Here is a 20057-nt window from a genome sequence, read left to right as displayed (position 1 = left end):
AATTTGGAATCCTCTTCCTTCAGGCTTCAGGGATTAAGTTTGAGTAATGCTCTTCCTTCAGGCTTCAGGGATTAGTTTTAAGGAATCCTCTTCCTTCAGGCTTCAGGGATTAAGTTTGAGTAATGCTCTTCCTTCAGGCTTCAGGGATTAGTTTTGAGGAATACTCTTCCTTCAGGCTTCAGGGATTAGGTTTGAGGAATCCTCCTCCTTCAGGCTTTAGGGATTAGGTTTGAGGAATCCTCTTTCTTCAAGCTTAAGATTTAGGTTTGAGGAATCCATTTCCTTCAGGCTTCAGTGATTAGGATTGAGGAATCCTCTTCCTTCCGGCTTCAGTGTCTAGGTTTAAGGAATCCTCATCCTTCAGGCTTCAGGGATTAGGATTGGGGAATCCTCTTCTTTCAGGCTTCAGGTATTAGGTTTTAGGAATACTCTTCCTTCAGGCTTTAGAGATTAGGTTTGAGGAATCCTCTTTCTTCAGGCTTCAGAATTAGGTTTGAGGAATCCTCTTCCTTCAGGCTTCAGGGATTAGGTTTGAGTAATGCTCTTCCTTCAGGCTTCAGGGATTAGGTTTGAGGAACCCTCTTTCTTCAGGGTTCAAGTATTAGGTTTGAGAAATCCTCTTCCTTTAGGCTTCAGGGATTAGGTTTGAGGAATCCTCTTCTTTCAGGGATTAGGTTTGAGGAATCCTCTTCCTTCAGGGATTAGGTTTGAGGAATCCTCTTCCTTCAGGCTTCAGGGATTAGGTTTGAGGAATCCTCTTCCTTCAGGTTTCACGGATTAGGTTTGAGGAACCCTCTTTCTAAAGGGTTCAGGTATTAGGTTTGAGGAATCCTCTTCCTTCAGGCTTCAAGGATTTGGTTTGAGGAATCCTCTTTCTTCAGGCTTCAGGGATTAGGTTTGAGGAGCCCTCTTTCTTCAGGGTTCATGTATTAGGTTTGAGGAATCCTCTTCCTTCAGGCTTCAAGGATCAGGCTTGAATCCTCTTCCTTTAGGCTTCAGAGATTAGGTTTGAGGAACCATTTTTCTTCAAGGTTCAGGTATTAGGTTTGAGGAATCCTCTTCTTTCAGGCTTCAGGGATTAGGTTTGAGGAATCATCTTCCTTCAGGCTTCAGGTATTAGGTTTGAGGAATCCTCTTCCTTCAGGCTTCAGGGATTATGTTTGAGGAATTCTTTTCCTTCAGGCTTCAGGAATTAGGTTTGAGGAATCCTCTTCCTTCAGGCTTCAGGGATTAGGTTTGAGGAATCCTCTTCCTTCAGGCTTCAGGTATTAGGGTTGAGGAATCCTCTTCCTTCAGGCTTCAGGGATTATGTTTGAGGAATTCTCTTCCTTCAGGCTTCAGGGATTATGTTTGAGGAATCCTCTTCCTTCAGGCTTCAGGGATTAGGTTTGAGGAATGCTCTTCTTTCAGGCTTCAGGGATTAGGTTTGAGGAATGCTCTTCTTTCAGGCTTCAGGTATTAGGGTTGAGGAATCTTCTTTCAGGCTTCAAGGATTATGTTTGAGGAATTCTCTCCCTTCTGGCTTCAGGGATTATGTTTGAGGAATTCTCTTCCTTCAGGCTTCAGGGATTAGGTTTGAGGAGTCCTCTTCCTTCAGGCTTCAGGGCTTAGGTTTTAGGAATCCTCTTCCTTCAGGCTTCAGGTATTAGGTTTGAGGAATCCTCTTCCTTCAGGATTTAGGGCTTAGGTTTGAGGAATCCTCTTCCTTCAGGCTTCAGGTATTAGGTTTGAGGAATCCTCTTCCTTCAGGCTTCAGGGATTAGATTTGAGGAATCCTCTTCCTTCAGGCTTTAGTGATTAGATTTGAGGAATCCTCTTCCTTCAGGCTTTAGTGATTAGGTTTGAGGAATCCTCTTCCTTCAGGCTTTAGTGATTAGGTTTGAAGAATCCTCTTCCTTCAGGCTTCAGGTATTAGGTTTGAGGAATCCTCTTCCTTCAGGCTTCAGGGATTATGTTTGAGGAATTCTCTTCCTTCAGGCTTCAGGGATTAGGTTTGAGGAATACCTTTCCTTCAGGCTTCAGGGATTAGGTTTGAGGAATCCTCTTCTTTCAGGCTTCAGGTATTAGGTTTGAGGAATCTTCTTCCTTCAGGCTTCATGGATTAGGTTTGAGGAATCCTCTTCCTTCAGGTTTCAGGTATTAGGTTTGAGGAATCTTCTTCCTTCAGGCTTCAGGTATTAGGTTTGAGGAATCCTCTTCCTTCAGGCTTCAGGTATTAGGTTTGAGGAATCCTCTTCCTTCAGGCTTCAGGTATTAGGTTTGAGGAATCCTCTTCCTTCAGGCTTCAGGTATTAGGTTTGAGGAATCCTCTTCCTTCAGGCTTCAGGTATTAGGTTTGAGGAATCCTCTTCCTTCAGGCTTCAGGTATTAGGTTTGAGGAATCCTCTTCCTTCAGGCTTCAGGTATTAGGTTTGAGGAATCATCTTCCTTCAGGCTTCAGGGATTATGTTTGAGGAATTCTCTTCCTTCAGGCTTCAGGGATTAGGTTTGAGGAATCCTCTTCCTTCAGGCTTCAGGGATTAGATTTGAGGAATCCTCTTCCTTCAGGCTTTAGGTAATAGGGTTGAGGAATCCTCTTCCTTCAGGCTTCAGGGATTATGTTTGAGGAATTCTCTTCCTTCAGGCTTCAGGGATTATGTTTGAGGAATTCTCTTCCTTCAGGCTTCAGGGATTAGGTTTGAGGAATCCTCTACCTTCAGGCTTTAGGGATTAGGTTTGAGGAATCCTCTTCCTTCAGGCTATAGCGATTAGGTTTGAGGAATCCTTTTCCTTTAAGATTCATGGATTAGGCAAATCGTTGTAGCTCCTTCGAGGTTCTTTGAATTATGTCGCTGAAATGAAGCAATGGATTGATTGGATCCTGTTGATTGGGAGTGCCAAGATTAAATATTTGTCATTGTAGAGGGAGTCGATACCAATATTGAATAATGAATTATTCTTCAGTGTGTTTTTGCTCTTGTTTTTGTTGTAAAACTTAGTTGTCTTGGCAAGATTCAGTCATGTTTGAAGCATCTCCTGGAAATAACAGTTGCCTCTGGCTTATTGTAGTCCCCAAGTTAGATCTTCAGTGCCCAGACTTGAGTATGATGTTTAGGTGAAATCTATGATGCCTCTGAAAGTTCTGTTGGGTCTAAGCGAGGTTATTGTGTCTAGGCAATATTTGAAGTGCCTAATGAAGGTATATAGTGCTTGGGCAATATTTCTGGTTCTTAGGCAAGATCCTTAGTGTTTAGACAAGGTCTGCGGTGTTTAGGCAAGAAATATGGTGTGTAAGTAAAATATTTTAGTGTAAATGCAAGACTCTCCAGCAAGATTTCTGTTTAATAGGCAAGGTCTGCGATCATTGAGAGGATATGTTGTGCCAAGAAAAGTTTTTGTGATGTGTAATAAAGATCTTTGATGCCTTGGTAAGATATCTATTGCCTTGGTAAGATCTGATGGGCATAGGCAAGACCCTATTGTACAAAGGCAGGATGTATAATGGCTAGACAATATCTAATATACTTAGACAATTTCGTTGGTGATTAGATAAGATAAAATGTGACTGGCAGTTATCAAAACCACAGAGAGAGAGAGAGAGAGAGAGAGAGAGAGAGAGAGAGAGAGAGAGAGAGAGAGAGAGAGAGAGAGAGAGAGAGAGAGAGAGAGAGAGCACTTTGGCATGTTACATTACATTCATAATGAATAAACAATATCTATTATATGTTGTTGACATATGTTTCGAATAACTTTATTACATGACTTCATCAGGACTGCATTAGTTGACTAATAGAATTACACTTTAATATAGTGTGGAAAATATTAAGTTACAAAAATATTTGAATAGTCCAAAATACATTAACAACAATAGCAAGCAGAGATTTCTGACCTTCGCCAAAGGTTATATGGAGTCGTCCATGGCTTAAGATCTATCTGTTGTGGGACTTTCGTCGAAATTTGTCTATGTTTTGACGTTATCTTTAAAATGCAAATCCGAATTTAGAATCCAGATCTGGATCCGGTTCATCTCCAAAATTTTATTGGATCGTCCATGACCTAATAACTATCTGTGGCGACAATTTTGTCAAAATCTGTCTAATAGTTTTGACGTTATCTTTAAAATTGTTAAAAAGGGAAATTTGAATCTGAAATCTGTATCCCGATCATCTTCAAAATTGAAAAGGGTTGTCTACGAACTAAGATCTATCTGTCGGGAAAATTTCGTCAAATTCCATCAAGTAGTTTTAATGTAATCCAGTTTATGGCCACAGTGGCAAATATATAAATTAATAAAGTAGAATCCGAAACTTGATCAAATCCAAAATTTAATGTGGTCTTCCGTAACCTAAGCTTTATCTGTGGTAAAAATTCCATCAAAATCCGTCAAGTAATTTTGATGTTATTTTTAAGATGGCGTAAAATGCAAATCCAGATCGGCAATCCGGATCTGGATCATCTCTAAATTTTCTTAGGGGCATCCAGGACTAAAGATCTATCTGTGGTGAAGATTTCGTCAAAATCCATCAAGAATATTTGACGTAATCCTGTTCACAGACACTAATACAGACAAATAAACCGACTTGATTGCATAATCTCCTTAGCGGGGGTAAAATTTGCAAAAATAAATTTTTAAGATTCTTTTAAATGAAAAACATTGAGATCAAATTTGAAATACTTGAGAGATTATTTCATAATACTTTATGGAATTCCATGACAACAATCACAAGACCTCCCCCTCGTCAACGCAGCTTTAGAATTCATCTTTGCAATGGGATTAATTTTGGTTCTTGAGGAAAGTGTTCTCTTGTTCAAAGGAGACTAAATCTGGAAGCTTTCTCGCTCCCTCATAGATTTATATTTTCGAATTGCATTGATCTCTAATGCAATTCCTTTTGGAGCTGTGACTTTCCTTATGACAAATTGTGGTCGCGATGTTCCAACATTTTCTTTACTATGAAGTAATTTCGGCATGCCCTTTCTCTTGTTTTTCTGACATAGCTCAAAATTCCACTTTTGCAGAGTTTTCAAAGTTGGTCTTGCTTGTGCAACACACCCTAGACTAAAGGCTCCTCTTGAGCCTGAATTTGTAGATATGAAGACTAGGTTGGTCCCTGATGACAATTCCCGTGGAACGGCATCCCTGCCCAAAACAGCTTGAAGTTTCGTGGTTCCAGCATTCTCTCATAGGTGAAGCCTCTATCCTCTGGTAGTTCTGAAACCTGTACTTGGCTATATTACTTCTAATGAATAGACAATATTGATGTGTGTATTCATATAAATCTGTACAGATAATTTCATTGGTGGTTTCAAAATCTTCCAGTCTCCTGGTATCTGCAAGGTTGTAGTGTTTAGGTCACTAGCCCTCCTTTCGTGATAGCTGTAGCCGGGATCAACTGCAGTCCCAAAGATTCTCATCTTCAGCTTTGAACTACATTTTTGTGGTGCCTATGCTCCCATCTTTGTTTTGCGTGTAGTGGTATTACCATGTATCCGATGGATGTAAGTGAAGTGCAATGATCCATGTATGTTTATATTTACATTTGAATTTAAAGATAAAATTCTTATGAAAAAAAGAATTGAATCGTTTAATATTACTTGTATACCAGAGTTTGCTTGAGGAAAAGATGGAAAGGAATAAGAGGAGAATTAAGGTTGTGAAAGTAAATAGAAATAAGGAGATAGATGAGTGAATGTTATTTTGAACATTGAAAGGACAAAAAGTCCATTTTGATTTGATATTCTCGAGTTAATGCAAAGGATAGTAAAATGTGGGAGAAGACTCGAGTCGCAGTGTATGTGAAAGGTAGCAGTATGTTTTCCAAAAAAAAATGAAGAGACTTGCAATGTATGTAATAGCCAAAAGGAGGGAATTTATAAATTAATTGTTGACTTTTGTGCCGTGTTTCGTTGTTCCCTTTGAGACTATAGTTGATTAGGTAGTTTTTTCAAGGTAAAAGTAAAAGATTCTTATGATTCTGCATATTTTTTTATTATTTCATTTGCAATAACTATACTTATAGTGGTATCACAGATACTATGAAGTAAAGAAAATATAATACAAAAGATAGAACAGATTCTATGGCAATTTGAATAACAACATCCAAAATGATTCTTATAAAAAAAAACTCAAACTACCAATTGAAGTTTTGTATTTAGTTCTTCCTAATTGAAAGTCAAGACATACCCAAATTTATTAGGGTTCTTTGAAGCCTCATATTGAGTAAGTTTGAAATTCTGCGAAGCAGATCCTTGGGAAGAATGAGCAGAATATCCTTTAGAAGATGATGATGTTGCACTGTGAGAGGATGGTGAAGCGTATGTTCCAGCTAAGGAAGTTTGTGACGAAGAGAATGCTCCCGACTGAGATGATGGTGAGGAAGAAAATGATGCAGTCTGCGAAGGAGATGGTGATCTAGAAGGAGCAGGACCTTTTGATGAGGAAACTTCATTGGCTTCAAAACCAATTCCTTGTCCTGCACGGAATTGAACAGTACGACGTGTACCATCATCGTCGACTACAGTGTATGTTCCACGTACATTGCCATCAGCGTCTGCAGTCTCTGATCTTGAATACTGTTCTGAGTTGAAGGCAAAGTTATAGGAGGCATCTGCATTAGAATTAGCGAGTGGGTCAATGAATGGGACTGTGCTTACTGGGGTAATCCTACCAGTAGGCTGACCTGAAGGTGCTCCAGGGACGATAGGACCTACAGGGATATGGGATCCTTCAGCAATAAATCCTGTATCAGAACCAGCTTGATACTGGATCTGTCTTCGTTGACCATCATCAGCAACAAAGGCAAAGTTTCCATCAACATTGTTATTCCTATCACCTGCTTCTTTCCTGGAGTGACTGGATGTGTCATATTCAAAGGCATAAGTTCCATCTGGTCTCAATTCACTTCGTGTATTAGCTTCCTCAAAACGAGATCCAATTGAGGAGGAAGAGGAGCCAGAAGAGTATGTTTGGGGAGCAGAAGGTCGCCGACCAGAGAAATTTGTAGTGGAAGAACTGAAAGAGGTAGCAGATGGAGCTCTGTAAGATGATACACCAGATGACTGAGAGGAAAGAGGTGTATTAGAAGAGGGAGGTGTTGGCAAATGGTCTCCTGATGCAACGAAGCCTCTGTTAGCTCCAGCTTGATAATCAACTCTCCTCGTCACTCCATCATCAGCAATGAAAGAAAACTGTCCTTCAACATTAAGGTTAGCATCAGCAGATTCAGAACGGGAATGGTCACCAGCGTTGAAGGAGAATGCATAAGATCCATCATTATTAGGTGAGGTTTGGGAAGGAGAAAAGGCTCCTCTTGAGCCTGTAACAGCAGCACTAGAAGAGGATGATGATGTGGAACTCGTAGCTGGTGATTGATAACTAATGACTGAGGAGGAGGTGGGTGATGAAGATCCCGAGAATCCAGTTCTTCTGTTACCAGAGGAAAATCTATTAGCTGAAGAAGATTGTCGAGTAGCTGCTGGTGTAGATCCAGAAGATTCTGGTGTAGGAGGTGACAGTGGAAGGTCATTACCTTCTACAACAAAGCCTGTACCACGACCTGCAGTGTAAGAGTAGGTTCTTGTGATTCCATCGTCATCTGTGTAAGAATAAGATCCTCTGACATTGCCACTGGCATCGCTTTGTTCTGATCGAGACTGTCCGTCTTCAGCAAACTGGAAACCATAAGAAGCGTCAGCATTTCTGTTAGCCAGAGGATCAAAGAAAGGTGGGCGAGCCCTTGCAGCAGCATGGGCCTTATGGAAGTCAGGATGTGGTTGGGGGAGGTGACTCCCTGATGGCACAAAACCACCCTCACCAGCTGTGTATTGTAGATTGACAGAATTGCCATCAGGGTCAACATAGCCAAACCTTCCATTTTGTTGACCAACTGTAGTGGACTTGGCACTCTCGAAGGCTCCTTCACCAGTGTCATGACCATACTTGTAAGTACCATCTCTATGAAGGACAAAGTACTGGGAACGCCTTCCTGTGCCCACTTGAGGTATGTTGTAAGCGCCATCAGGTCCGGGCAAACTTAGAGTGCTAACTGCCAGAGCAGACAACACAGCCTGTGAAAGAAGAAAGCCAACATTTATATAGAGCTTTGTATTCTTAAACACTGGAAAGTAATTTGGTCTGAAACAAATGAATGCTTCAGATAATTTATACGGTGTAAAACACTTACTGCCATTAGTGTTATTATCATATAGATCAATAATTATTGAATATCCCCATTATGTAACAAATGATTACCTTAGGTTATATACTGTACATGGCGTAAAAGTCTTAGTGCCATTAGTGGCATCATCTTATAGGTCAATCATTATTAAATATTCCATTGAAAAATAATCTTAATGTTATTGGTATCTTTAAGGGGTCCCCTAAATCAGTAAGCTAAATGTAATAAAATAATCTACCCTATTACTACACTCACTCTACGCCTTTCATTCTTCAGCAGCTGATTAATGAAGGAAATCACTTTACATGAATAATCACAGACAAAGGGAGCAATAAGAAATGCATACATAGTTTCCAGTTAACCCAGAACGTTAAGTGTTCTTAAGAATATTATAGAATTGTTGTCAGTCTTTGTATTCAAGTGATGGAGATGATATTGTCAAAGTTTAACTTGATTTCTAACCTTATCTCTTTTTGTAGTTTTTTGGAATATAAGAATATAATGATGGTTATCATAAGATGAGAGAGAGAGAGAGAGAGAGAGAGAGAGAGAGAGAGAGAGAGAGAGAGAGAGAGAGAGAGAGAGAGATCCAAGTGTTATCATTACCAAGCTAATCCAGGAAGCCATTGTGAGTATGGCTGGGAGGGCGGTGTTCCTTCAGGCAATGCTGATGGCCCAAGAGTGAGCTCAAGTTGCAAAGGATTGGGTCCTTTTATACCCACGAGACAAGAGTGTCCCTCAAACGGAATCAGTGCAAGAACTGGATGGGGAGGGCCGGGGGGGAGGGGGGGGGGTTTGTTATAAGGCATAGTCATCTGCCCATCTGCTCTACATCCAAGACAGGTCCCTACCCACCACTTAATGCACTTTTGAACTGGAAGTGATCGTAAAATTCCATGAAAAACTGACTTTTTTTTTGTATTATCTATATTTCGATTTATGATGGATTTTTTTAAAAATACCATTTGAGTTAGTTTATTATTTTGTTACAGAAACATTTATACATATAGTTTGAAGTGATCCTTTATTAAGTTATTTTAGAATATCAGAAAAGTTTTACTTGCTCATTGAGGACAGGAATTTGCTTTTGAAATGAGGCAATGCAAAATCCTGTGTTAATATAATCACAAAGGATTAATGAATCTCACGTTATGATGAAGAATCAATGTTATTTATCCCACATTGACTTTTTAACTACTTGAAATAATTTGATTACTCTCTTCAGTGACTTTTTCCCTCGACAGCTGAACTTTTTAATGCTTTTCCTTAATGCTTTAGGGATTAGATTTTGTAAACCATTGTAAATCCTTGAAGCCTAGGTAAGATCTAAGGTGCCAATGATAAGATATTTGGTGCCTAGCTAAGATCTATGTTGCTCTTTCAAATTCTGATGCAGAATAGATATGATAGATTTATTGAATCCTATGAATTAGGATTACTAAAGTTTAAGTGTTTGTTAGTGTAGGTCAGACGATACTAACAATTAATGAATTATTCCCTTGTGTGTGTTTGTACAACTTAGGCCTGGTTTATACAAGACACTTTCCACTACATGGTTAGATATACATGTTTGATTGGTCAGTGTTAGCTTATAGAGTAGTTCACAGGTAACCACAGGTTGGCATTCCTTGTCCATTCTGACTTTGGATGCCATAAAAAGGGCCATTCACTACTGCATTGACTGCTGAGGTCAAAACATACCATGTGAACAATCACAGCTGTTCAAAATACTTTGTGTAGACCTGTCCTTAGTTGCCTCAGACTCAAGATCACAGACACCTTGGGTGTGGTGTAAAGTGCATAGGTAAGATCTATGGTGCCTAGGTAAGATCTATGGTACCAAGGTAAAAGATATGGTGCCAAGATAAGATCTATGGTGTTAAGGTAAGATGTATGGTGCCAAGGTAAAGTGTATGGTGCTAAGATAAGATCTAAGGTGCCAAGGCAAGATCTGTGTTCCCATGATAAGATCTATGGTGCTAAAATAAGATCTATGGTGCCAAAATAAGATCTATGGTGCCAAAATAAGATCTATGGTGCCTATGCAAGTTTTTTATGACCATAAGATCTATGGTGCCAAAATAAGATCTATGGTGCCTATGCAAGTTTTTTATGCCTAACAAAGATTTGTGGTGGTTTGTTTAGATATTTGGTGTTTTTGCAAAATCTGTCGTGTATAGTGAAATTGTATAGTGTTTCGGCAAGAGATAGTTATTGTGAATATATATAATTATTAGATAACATTAATGATGTAGACAGGTATTTAAGATCTCTGATGTATGTTCAAGATCCAGGCTGCATCTTAAAGATGTGTGATGTCTAGGGAAGATCAATTGTACATAGGTAAGATCTAATGTACATGGGGCATGATGTATAGTAGGTAAACTCTTATGGTGTTTAGGCAAGATCAAGCGTGATAGACAGTTGCCAGGTCTTTAGAATATTATAAATCGTCCTCATTGGACTTAGGAAATGATTTGACTTCGAGGTTGACTATCAGAATTGAACATAAGCGTTTACACAGGCCTTGAAATCTTATGATTTTTCATTCGTGTTTGTGTGTGTGGGTTTGTGCGTGTTTGCGATTATTTTTTTTTATATATTTTTATTGAGATTTATCTCTAGATGGATAGAATTTATGTTCATATATAACTCTGAGTGAGAAAGGCAAAGTGTATTAAACACGAGCATGCCAAGATCGAAATTCTGCTGTTGTCTGAAATCTCTCTCTCTCTCTCTCTCTCTCTCTCTCTCTCTCTCTCTCTCTCTCTCTCTCTCTCTCTCTCTCTCTCTCTCTCCTTTGGGTTCCAGTTTTTACGACATCGTCCAGTCCAATCCTAACTGGATCTTCTTGTTCGGGAAAAAAAATGAAATTTTGATCGGCGATGAAAAGAGGCCTTGAAGTCTTCAAGAGTCCTCGGACAATGAGAGAGAGAGAGAGAGAGAGAGAGAGAGAGAGAGAGAGAGAGAGAGAGAGAGATTCCCAGGCCACGTAAGATATGACATAGCATGAAGTAAAGATTCTCCTCTGAAACTGTCTCCTTTTCTCCTCCAAGGTCGACCTTCGTAAGAGACGAAACTGGGACATTGAAACCGGGTTACGTTCTGGTGATAAATAGCCGTACTTAATATATATTTGACTGGGTGATCTTGAGACTTTCGTAACCTGGATATAATATGCACAGGAACTTTTTTTTTTTTTTATATGTATTCAGACCTAAATTAATTAAGTACAGTAGTTACTTTTATATAAGGTTATTTGAAGTATAATTTGAGACTTTGCTGTAATCCCAGTGTATGGTATTATTATTATTATTATTATTATTATTATTATTATTATTATTATTATTATTATTTATTGCTTGAGAGAGAATAGTAATAATTATAACAATTTTATTGGGAATTAGAAATGTAATTTGTAATCTATGTAAACTAATTGGTCAGAATGCTTTGATAAATGCTCTCGAAACTTGCCTCGAGTTAATGTTCTTGTTCTTGTTATTGTCATTGTTATTGTCATTGTCATTGTTCTTGTTATTGTTATTCAGAATCGTAATCCATTTCTTTCTCTCTCTCTTTCCCCTGTAGGTAAGTGAATGGCATATCAGTTCAACGGGTTCGAGAGAGAGAGATTGCTACACGCCATCTCCAGCTATTAGTACAGCGGCATAGCAGACCAATTGTTCAAATTGGTCTAAAAGCACCAAAATTGGCACACATGTAGATTAATATATTCTAAACATTTTTGGATATGGAGGCATTCAAGATTAGCCCTTAGGAAGATATGGCGGCCATTGTTCAAAATGGCCGCCATTTAACATTAGCGTCATTACATAGACTTCATTATGTGTCGTTAGTTTGGTGCTAGATGGGCCAAAATTCCCTTTTTTTACATCAGAATTAACATCAATAAATGTTTAACAGATATTTAGATGAATCTTCTCAAAAATGGCCCCCAAACTGGCCGCCATTTTGTGGAAAAAGTGGACATTTGATGAAGATTTCAATACTCAATGACATAATACCTCTAATAACCAGTACCTGATTTCAGGAACACACTTTAATTGCTCAAGTTGCTTTTTTATTTCAAATTGCTGGCAAAATTGCTAGTCAAAATAATACACAGAGTACGGGAAGTTTACAGTATGGTCAGATTGTAGTTATATAGTCGACCAAAAGCCCAGTCTCTAGGCACAGTACTTGTGTAATCCTGCAGTACATACATGTAATACAATAACGTAGATTTTGCCAAACTATGTTAATTATGATTCCGAACTTTTCAAATCTGGTCACCAGAATTATGAATGTCTACAGATCATAATGTTGGTTAGCAAGTTTTCTGTCACAATCTACTGGCATTCGCCTTCACAGAAACATAGACCAGTGCATTGCAGTGAAGCGTTCTTGCACTTGCAGCGGTTTTTGCAGCCTTTCTTGCATCCGCAAGACACCAGCTCATAGCAGGCCTTGGATGCCTCAGGGAGTGTGGTCCAGAGTGGTGTGTAGAGCCCATCATCACTCCGATGCCAGCCCCAGTCTGTTGGTGGAGGGAGCACGGGCGTTGGTACCAATGCCTGGCCCCAGACATGACCACCCTGAAGGGCAGATCTCTTCACATGCTGCTCCAGAGCAGCGTAGGTTGGCGGGATGTTCTGAACAGAGTTCGTCTTTGCAAAGAGCTGCTTTCTCGCCTTGTTGACGTCCTTGCATTTGCTTGTGCGGTCATACAGGAGTATGACAAACCTCTCGATGACATGCATTGTATCCTCTTGGATGCTTGTGGGTGCATTTGCCAGACTCAGCAGGGCATCAGTGAGTTCTGGCAGCGTGTTCCATGTTGCCCAGGCAGATTTCTTCCCATGTCCGACGAAGGCTGACACAGTATCACACCCTGTGATGGCATGAAACATTGGAAGAGCACATGCCTTCTCTGGACCAAGGGAGGAAGCTATTTCATGGGCTGCAATGTAGCGGTAGTTCTTGCCTGTCCCAAAGGCTACCCAGAGTTCGTCTCCAGCTGGTAGTTTCTGGACTACCATCACTGCTAGGACCACGACGTCACTGTCTACTGTTCGAACCTGTATCTGGTGGTGACCATGTTGTGCAGCATGTGCTACATGTAGCATCATGCGGGTGTCTGCCTCTTCTTGGTTGCATGGTGCGAGTGAGTTGACATCCTCTTGCTGTGGAACACAGATCACCTGCTCCCCATCAGTGACGACCAGTTCCTTGCCTTCTTCTTGAAAGGACTCTGCAAGCATGGTGGAGAGGTAGCTGAAGAGCTCCACTTTGTTGCTATCAACTCGCAGGAAACTTTGCCAATTTCCTGGTATGACTGCTGAGTCGACAACACGCCGACGTACTCCCTTTCCACGCTGTTCTCTGGTTGATGCCTTCAGGGAATCTGCTCTGTAGCTGTCCCACACAAGGTCAAGACGTGATACATGTTGGAAACGTTGTACAACGTATGGGATGAACACTTGCTGTGCATATTCCTCGAACGTGTTGGCAGTACCCGGCTTCAACATCTGTACGATTACTGCTCCATCGAGGACAACAGCAGTGACAGTAGGAGCTTCAAACTGAGGCTCAGCATGGCCTTCAAGGCATACCAGCAAGTCACTCTTGCTCCCTAGGTACAGTCTCCCTCCGTCAGATAAAGCTGGAGGGCATTGCTGATTTTCATGCCTGAAGAACTCTTCTAGATTCCCATCACGGGTCTGGCAGCCGATATATAATCGTGCGAAGAGCGCAACATCATTCTTCAGAGATTTGACCTGTTCTTTTCCTTTGGGTATATTGGGTCCTCTCTTGGTCGCAAACAGTGGTAGCTTGTTCCGGTGGATTGCCACCTCAATGGACTTGGTTCTGTCCACGATGCATTCCTTTGAGAATGCTTCAAACTGGTCTTGGCCAATCTGCTTGGCGTTACGGACTGTTTCTATGACTGCAGGGTCTGCGATCTCCTTTGTGTCGAGCACCAGCAAGTCCTGACTGTCCTCCTCGAAAGGGTTGCCCAGCTCTTCAATGACGGCCACGAGTGAGCGCACATCTCTGGCAAAAGTGTTCTGCACACTTGGTGTCTCTTCGTGGTGACGTGTCTCCTCTTGATCGTGTGGATGCAGATTGAAGTCGTCAAATTCCACAATCACTCTAGCAACCTCCGGTCCGGCAACCATCCAGCGCCTCAGTGCAGTTGGATTGTCTGTGAGGCCGATGGCTCCTCCATCACCCTTGACATACGCGTTGTTCTGCTCATGTCCTTGGTCAAGAGGGATTGCTGAAAAGATCCTCTTGGTCTTCTGGACTGTGAAGTGTCCCTTGCTAAACTCTGTGAAGACGTCTGGATGTTTGTTTGCCAGTTCTGCCATGTCCCGTAGATGCACTGGTATCCATCGGGCATAGTTCGTGTGGTCTAGTGCGAAGAACCACGGAGCCAGTTCTGTCAGAGCATCCACGTACATGCTAAAATTGGCTTCTCTCAGAGATCGCACATAGATCAGAGTGGACAGCTCCAGTGCCAAGACTGTTGACCAGTACTGAAACTGCGGATAACTCTGTTCTCTCTGACTGCACCAGTCTTCGAAGCTTTCAGGGTGCTCATCATTTTCTGTATTGGTGGTGCTGTACTTGTCATAGGCACGCCGTTGGAGATTATACAACGCAGCCGCTGTGACTTGGTGTGCTCTTCTGGTGCGTGTGACGTGAGCTGCTCGAAGAAATGAGTCTGCTATTCCTTCAGTTGTGATCTCTGCTTGTACCAGTGCTTGGGTCCACCCACTTCCCTGCAACCAGTCACCCAGGGTCTTCAGTGCCGTCATCTCAATATGCAACCCCCCAAACATCACCACCAGTTGGTCTTCTCCATATGTGTTTGGCCACTTCCACTGGATCTGTTTTGCTAGAGTGAATAGTGGCTGGTCGCAAGTCAGAACTGGAGTTTGGCCTGGGTTGAGATGTTTAACTGCACTCCTGACTACATCAATAGAGTGTCTGATCATTGCCACAGTGTGAGCACTCTCCTGGAACAAGGGAAGCAGGGACGTTGGTGTGATGACTGGTTGCTTTGGATCTTGGTGCCTTGCATGGTATGCAGCCCATGATGTGTTTTCACAGGCCTCAACATCATCTTAGCCTCACCTGCAAAGACACAAAACACCACCATGTTACCACAAGTTACTACTACAAGCACCATGACTATCAACACTATACTATTACTGCAGCCGCCGTCACTGCCACCAACGCTGCCGCTGCAAAGTAAAATTCATTTTCTTGTGAAATGGTAGCCAAATTATTTGGTAAGCACAGAAGTATGTGTAATTGTACAATACTTATCACCTCTAGCACACTTATCACCTTTAGCATCCACAAAAACACAAATTATGGTACATATTCAATGACGCTAACGGTAAATAGCGGCCATTTTGAAAAATGGCCGCCAAATGTGCTACGGGGAGAATCTTGAATGCCTCCATATCCAAAATTGTTCAGAATGTATTAATCCACATGTGTGCCAATTTTGGTGCTTTTAGAACAATTTGAACAATTGGTTTCATATTTCTTACTATGCCGCTGGGCTATATGAGGTATTGTTAGAAAATGATCAATTTATACCTTTATTTTCTTGTTGAACCTCTCGTGTTTGTAAAGGACTTTAGGTGTTTATGTATATTAGATGTTTACCTGTTATGTTTATATGTATATTTGTGTATTTAATTATTTATTATGTATTTGTGTATGTTTATTTGCTTTTATGTATGTCTGTGCTTTTATATTTATACAGACGTGTTCAATTTTTTTATATTAGATTATTTACCTGTTATGTTTATATGTATATGTGTATATATGATTATTTATGTATAGGTGTATGTTTATTTGCTTATTCATTATTGTTTAGATGAAGATTTTGCATATTTTATATTAGAACATCGTACTATTTTATCGTCTTTTCCGGTGTACATCGTGTATTTATTATATATACACTGAATTTGTAGTTCCGTGTATAAAGATTTATAGAAAATCTGTTATCGCAAATTGTTCAAAGATTATTGAAAATTTGCCGTAAAAATCTGTAAAAATCCTTGCATAAATGTTGCCAGGCATTTACTGTTACAATTTTTTTTCTTTTTTTTTTTTTTGCCTTAAAAACACTAAAAAAAAACCTTTCATAAATGTTGCAAGGCATTTACCGTTAACATTTTTTTGAACATTTGCCGTAAAAAATGTAAAAAACATTGCATAAATGTTGCCAGGCATTTACCGTTTTCAAAACGTATGTATTGACGTAAAGGAGAGAGATTACGGTCACCAACCCGTTAAAGTTAATAACAAAGTATATTCTAACAAGAAAAATAAATACTTATATTGAGAGAGACAGATCATATATATACAGAAAGAATAACAGAGTGGGGCCCTAGGATTGCAAACGAATAAGGGGAAGGAAGAGAAGATGATGCTTTGACGAGCTAAGAAAATTTTAGACTGGAATAGAATGAACGTATACAGATGGGAGTGGAGCGACATGTCTGAGTCCTTTGCCCTGCAGTGTACTCGTAAGGGTTGATGAAGATGATGATGATTATATATATATATATATATATATATATATATATATATATATATATATATATATTATATATATATGTATATAAGTATATATGTATATATATATATATATATATATATATATATATATATATATATATATATGTATATATGTATATATATATATGTATGTATATATATATATATATATATATATATATATATATTTGATATATATATACTGTATATATATATACTATATATATATTATATATATATATATATATATATATATATATATATATATATATATATATATATATATATATATATATATATATTAAATGTATATATACAGTATATATATACTATATATATTATATATATTATATATTAAATATATATATATATATATATATATATATATATATATATGTATACACACACAAACATATATATATATATATATATATATATATATAGTGTATATGCGTATATATATTTAATATTATAATATATATATATATATATATATATATATATATATATATATATATATATATATGTATATATATATATATATATATATATGTATATATATATATATATATATATATATATATATATATATATATATATATATATATATATATATATATATGCATAATTCCTATCGTGAACTAGCAACATTCCTTCCCTCGCCCTTTAGTCGACAATTGCAGGGAAACCGCTGGAACGATCACATTAATCCAGCCTCCGTGACAAGACCCATTTAAGTACAGCCTCTTTCTCTCTCTCTCTGGACAATCCGCACAAGGTCACTCCGTGTCCTGTTTGATGTTTTCAGGGAATCTGTGGAGTCCTTCGCTGTCGTGGGAAAGGAGTTTTTGATTTTCCTGCTTCTGTTTGTTGGTCGCAGGAGATGAAGGAGTTTTGGATTAGCATCTCTTGTTAACATTATAACATTAAAATTATATTTGTTATTATTATCATTTTGTATGATTATATTGCTTTCTTTATCGGCTTTTTTTTCTATATGATAATTTCAGGAATTTATCATTTTATATTTGAATTACACGATATTTTTGACTTTTTAAAAGACTTTTATAATTGTATTTTTATTTCGATCATAAGTAATAGTGTTTAATGTTACTGAGGCTGTGTTGATAGGGTTTGGGTAGTGCCATAGCTTCTGTACCGTGCTCTTCCACTGTCTTGGGTTGGAGTTCTCTTGTCTGAGGATACAATCAGGCACACTATTATGCCTGTTTCCTTATTTCCTTTCCTCACTGAGCTATTTTCTATAAGCCCTTGGGCTTATAGCCTTCTGCTTCTCCAACTAGTGATGTAACTTAGCTGTTATTAATAATAATGATATTTCAAAGTGAGAGCCAGTGCCATGGGTTAGAGTTTTCTTGTTTGAGGGTACACTCGACCACACTATTCTATCAGTTTCCTTATTTGCTTTCCTCACTGGGCCATTTGCCGTGTTGGAGCCCTTATATGGCTTATTGCATCCTGCTTTTTCAACTAGGATTGTAGCTTAGCTAGCATGGGGCTGGGTTACAACAGAATTTAAGCTTGAGAATACACTCGGGCACACTGTTCTATCTGGTTTCTCTTCCTCTTGTTTTGTTAAAGTTGTTATTGTTTATGTAGGAAATATTTATTTTAATATTGTTACTCTTCTTAAAATATTCTATTTTTCCTTGTTTCCTTTCCTCACTAGGCTATTTTCCCTGTTGAGGCCCCTGGGCTTATAGCATCCTGCTTTTCCAACTAGGGTTGTAACTTAGCATTTAATAATAATAATAATAATAAATAATACTAATAATAATAATAATAATAATAATGATAATTCGCTCTCGAGATAATTTTTTGAAATTCGATCGACTATCAGCTAAAGAATTTTTTGAAATTCGATCGACTATCAGCTAAAGAATTTTTTGAAATTCGATCGACTATCAGCTAAAGAATTTTTTGAAATTCGATCGACTATCAGCTAAAGAATTTTTTGAAATTCGATCGACTATCAGCTAAAGAATTTTTTGAAATTCGATCGACTATCAGCTAAAGAATTTTTTGAAATTCGATCGACTATCAGCTAAAGAATTTTTTGAAATTCGATCGACTATCAGCTAAAGAATGTTTTGAAATTCGATCGACTATCAGCTAAAGAATTTTTTGAAATTCGATCGACTATCAGCTAAAGAATTTTTTGAAATTCGATCGACTATCAGCTAAAGAATTTTTTGAAATTCGATCGACTATCAGCTAAAGAATTTTTTGAAATTCGATCGACTATCAGCTAAAGAATTTTTTGAAATTCGATCGACTATCAGCTAAAGAATTTTTTGAAATTCGATCGACTATCAGCTAAAGAATTTTTTGAAATTCGATCGACTATCAGCTAAAGAATTTTTTGAAATTCGATCGACTATCAGCTAAAGAATTTTTTGAAATTCGATCGACTATCAGCTAAAGAATTTTTTGAAATTCGATCGACTATCAGCTAAAGAATTTTTTGAAATTCGATCGAGTATCAGCTAAAGAAATAGACTTTACTTCTTTGCCAACATCTCAACTTGATTGTTTAGGACGAGGTCTTGAGTTAGACAACATATTTTGCTGCCTAAGCAGATTTTCTGCAAGAGTGGCCTCAACGTGACTTGTCACCTTAGATTAAATACCAGGTCGAGCTAGTAACCAGTAGGAGATCTGGCTAGCCAGCTAGCTAGCTCTTCCGGGTTGGTTAGCGAGATTGAGACTTCGTTAGAATTAGATAATGCTAAGAAGTATCAGGTTATTTTCAGTATTATCAGGTCATATTCGCCAACTTTAAAGTATGTTTATTCAGTATAATCAGGTCATATTCAGCATTATCAGGTCTTATTCGCCAACTCTAAAAGTAGGTTTATTCAATGTAATCAGGTCATATTCAGCATTATCAGGTCATATTCAACAACTTTTAAGTCATGTTTATTCAGCATAATCAGGTCATATCCAGTATTATGAGGTCGTATTTAACAACTTTTAAATCATGTTTATTCAGCATAATCAGGTCATATTCGGCATTATCAGGTCATATTCAACAACTTTTAAATCATGTTTATTCAGCATAATCGGGTCATATCCAGTATTATGAGGTCATATTCAACAACATTAAGTTACGTTTATTCAGCATAATCAGGTCATATTCAACATTATCAGGTCATTCAACAACTTTTAAATCATGTTTATTCAGCATAATTAGGTCATATTCAGCATTATCAAGTCATATTCAGCATTATCAGGTCATATTCAACAATTTTAAGGTATGTATATCCAGCATAATCAAGTCATATTCAACAACTTTGA

General features: G+C 38.4%; 1 protein-coding gene across 1 annotated transcript; it reads right to left on the bottom strand.

The window, feature by feature from the left end:
* Positions 1-6006: 6006 nt before the first annotated feature.
* On the bottom strand, positions 6007-8835 carry LOC137642781 (sericin 1-like). The gene is made up of 2 exons (XM_068375634.1): positions 8763-8835; positions 6007-8046 (listed from the first exon to the last, which is right to left on the bottom strand). The coding sequence occupies exons 1-2, from the start codon at positions 8781-8783 to the stop codon at positions 6142-6144; spliced, it is 1926 nt and encodes a 641-aa protein (XP_068231735.1). The 5' UTR covers positions 8784-8835; the 3' UTR covers positions 6007-6141.
* Between the last annotated feature and the right edge of the window lie 11222 nt (positions 8836-20057).

The sequence above is a fragment of the Palaemon carinicauda genome, chromosome 1 (assembly GCF_036898095.1).
Source record: "Palaemon carinicauda isolate YSFRI2023 chromosome 1, ASM3689809v2, whole genome shotgun sequence".
NCBI lineage: Eukaryota > Metazoa > Arthropoda > Malacostraca > Decapoda > Palaemonidae > Palaemon > Palaemon carinicauda.
This window is presented reverse-complemented; position numbering and strand designations above follow the sequence as displayed.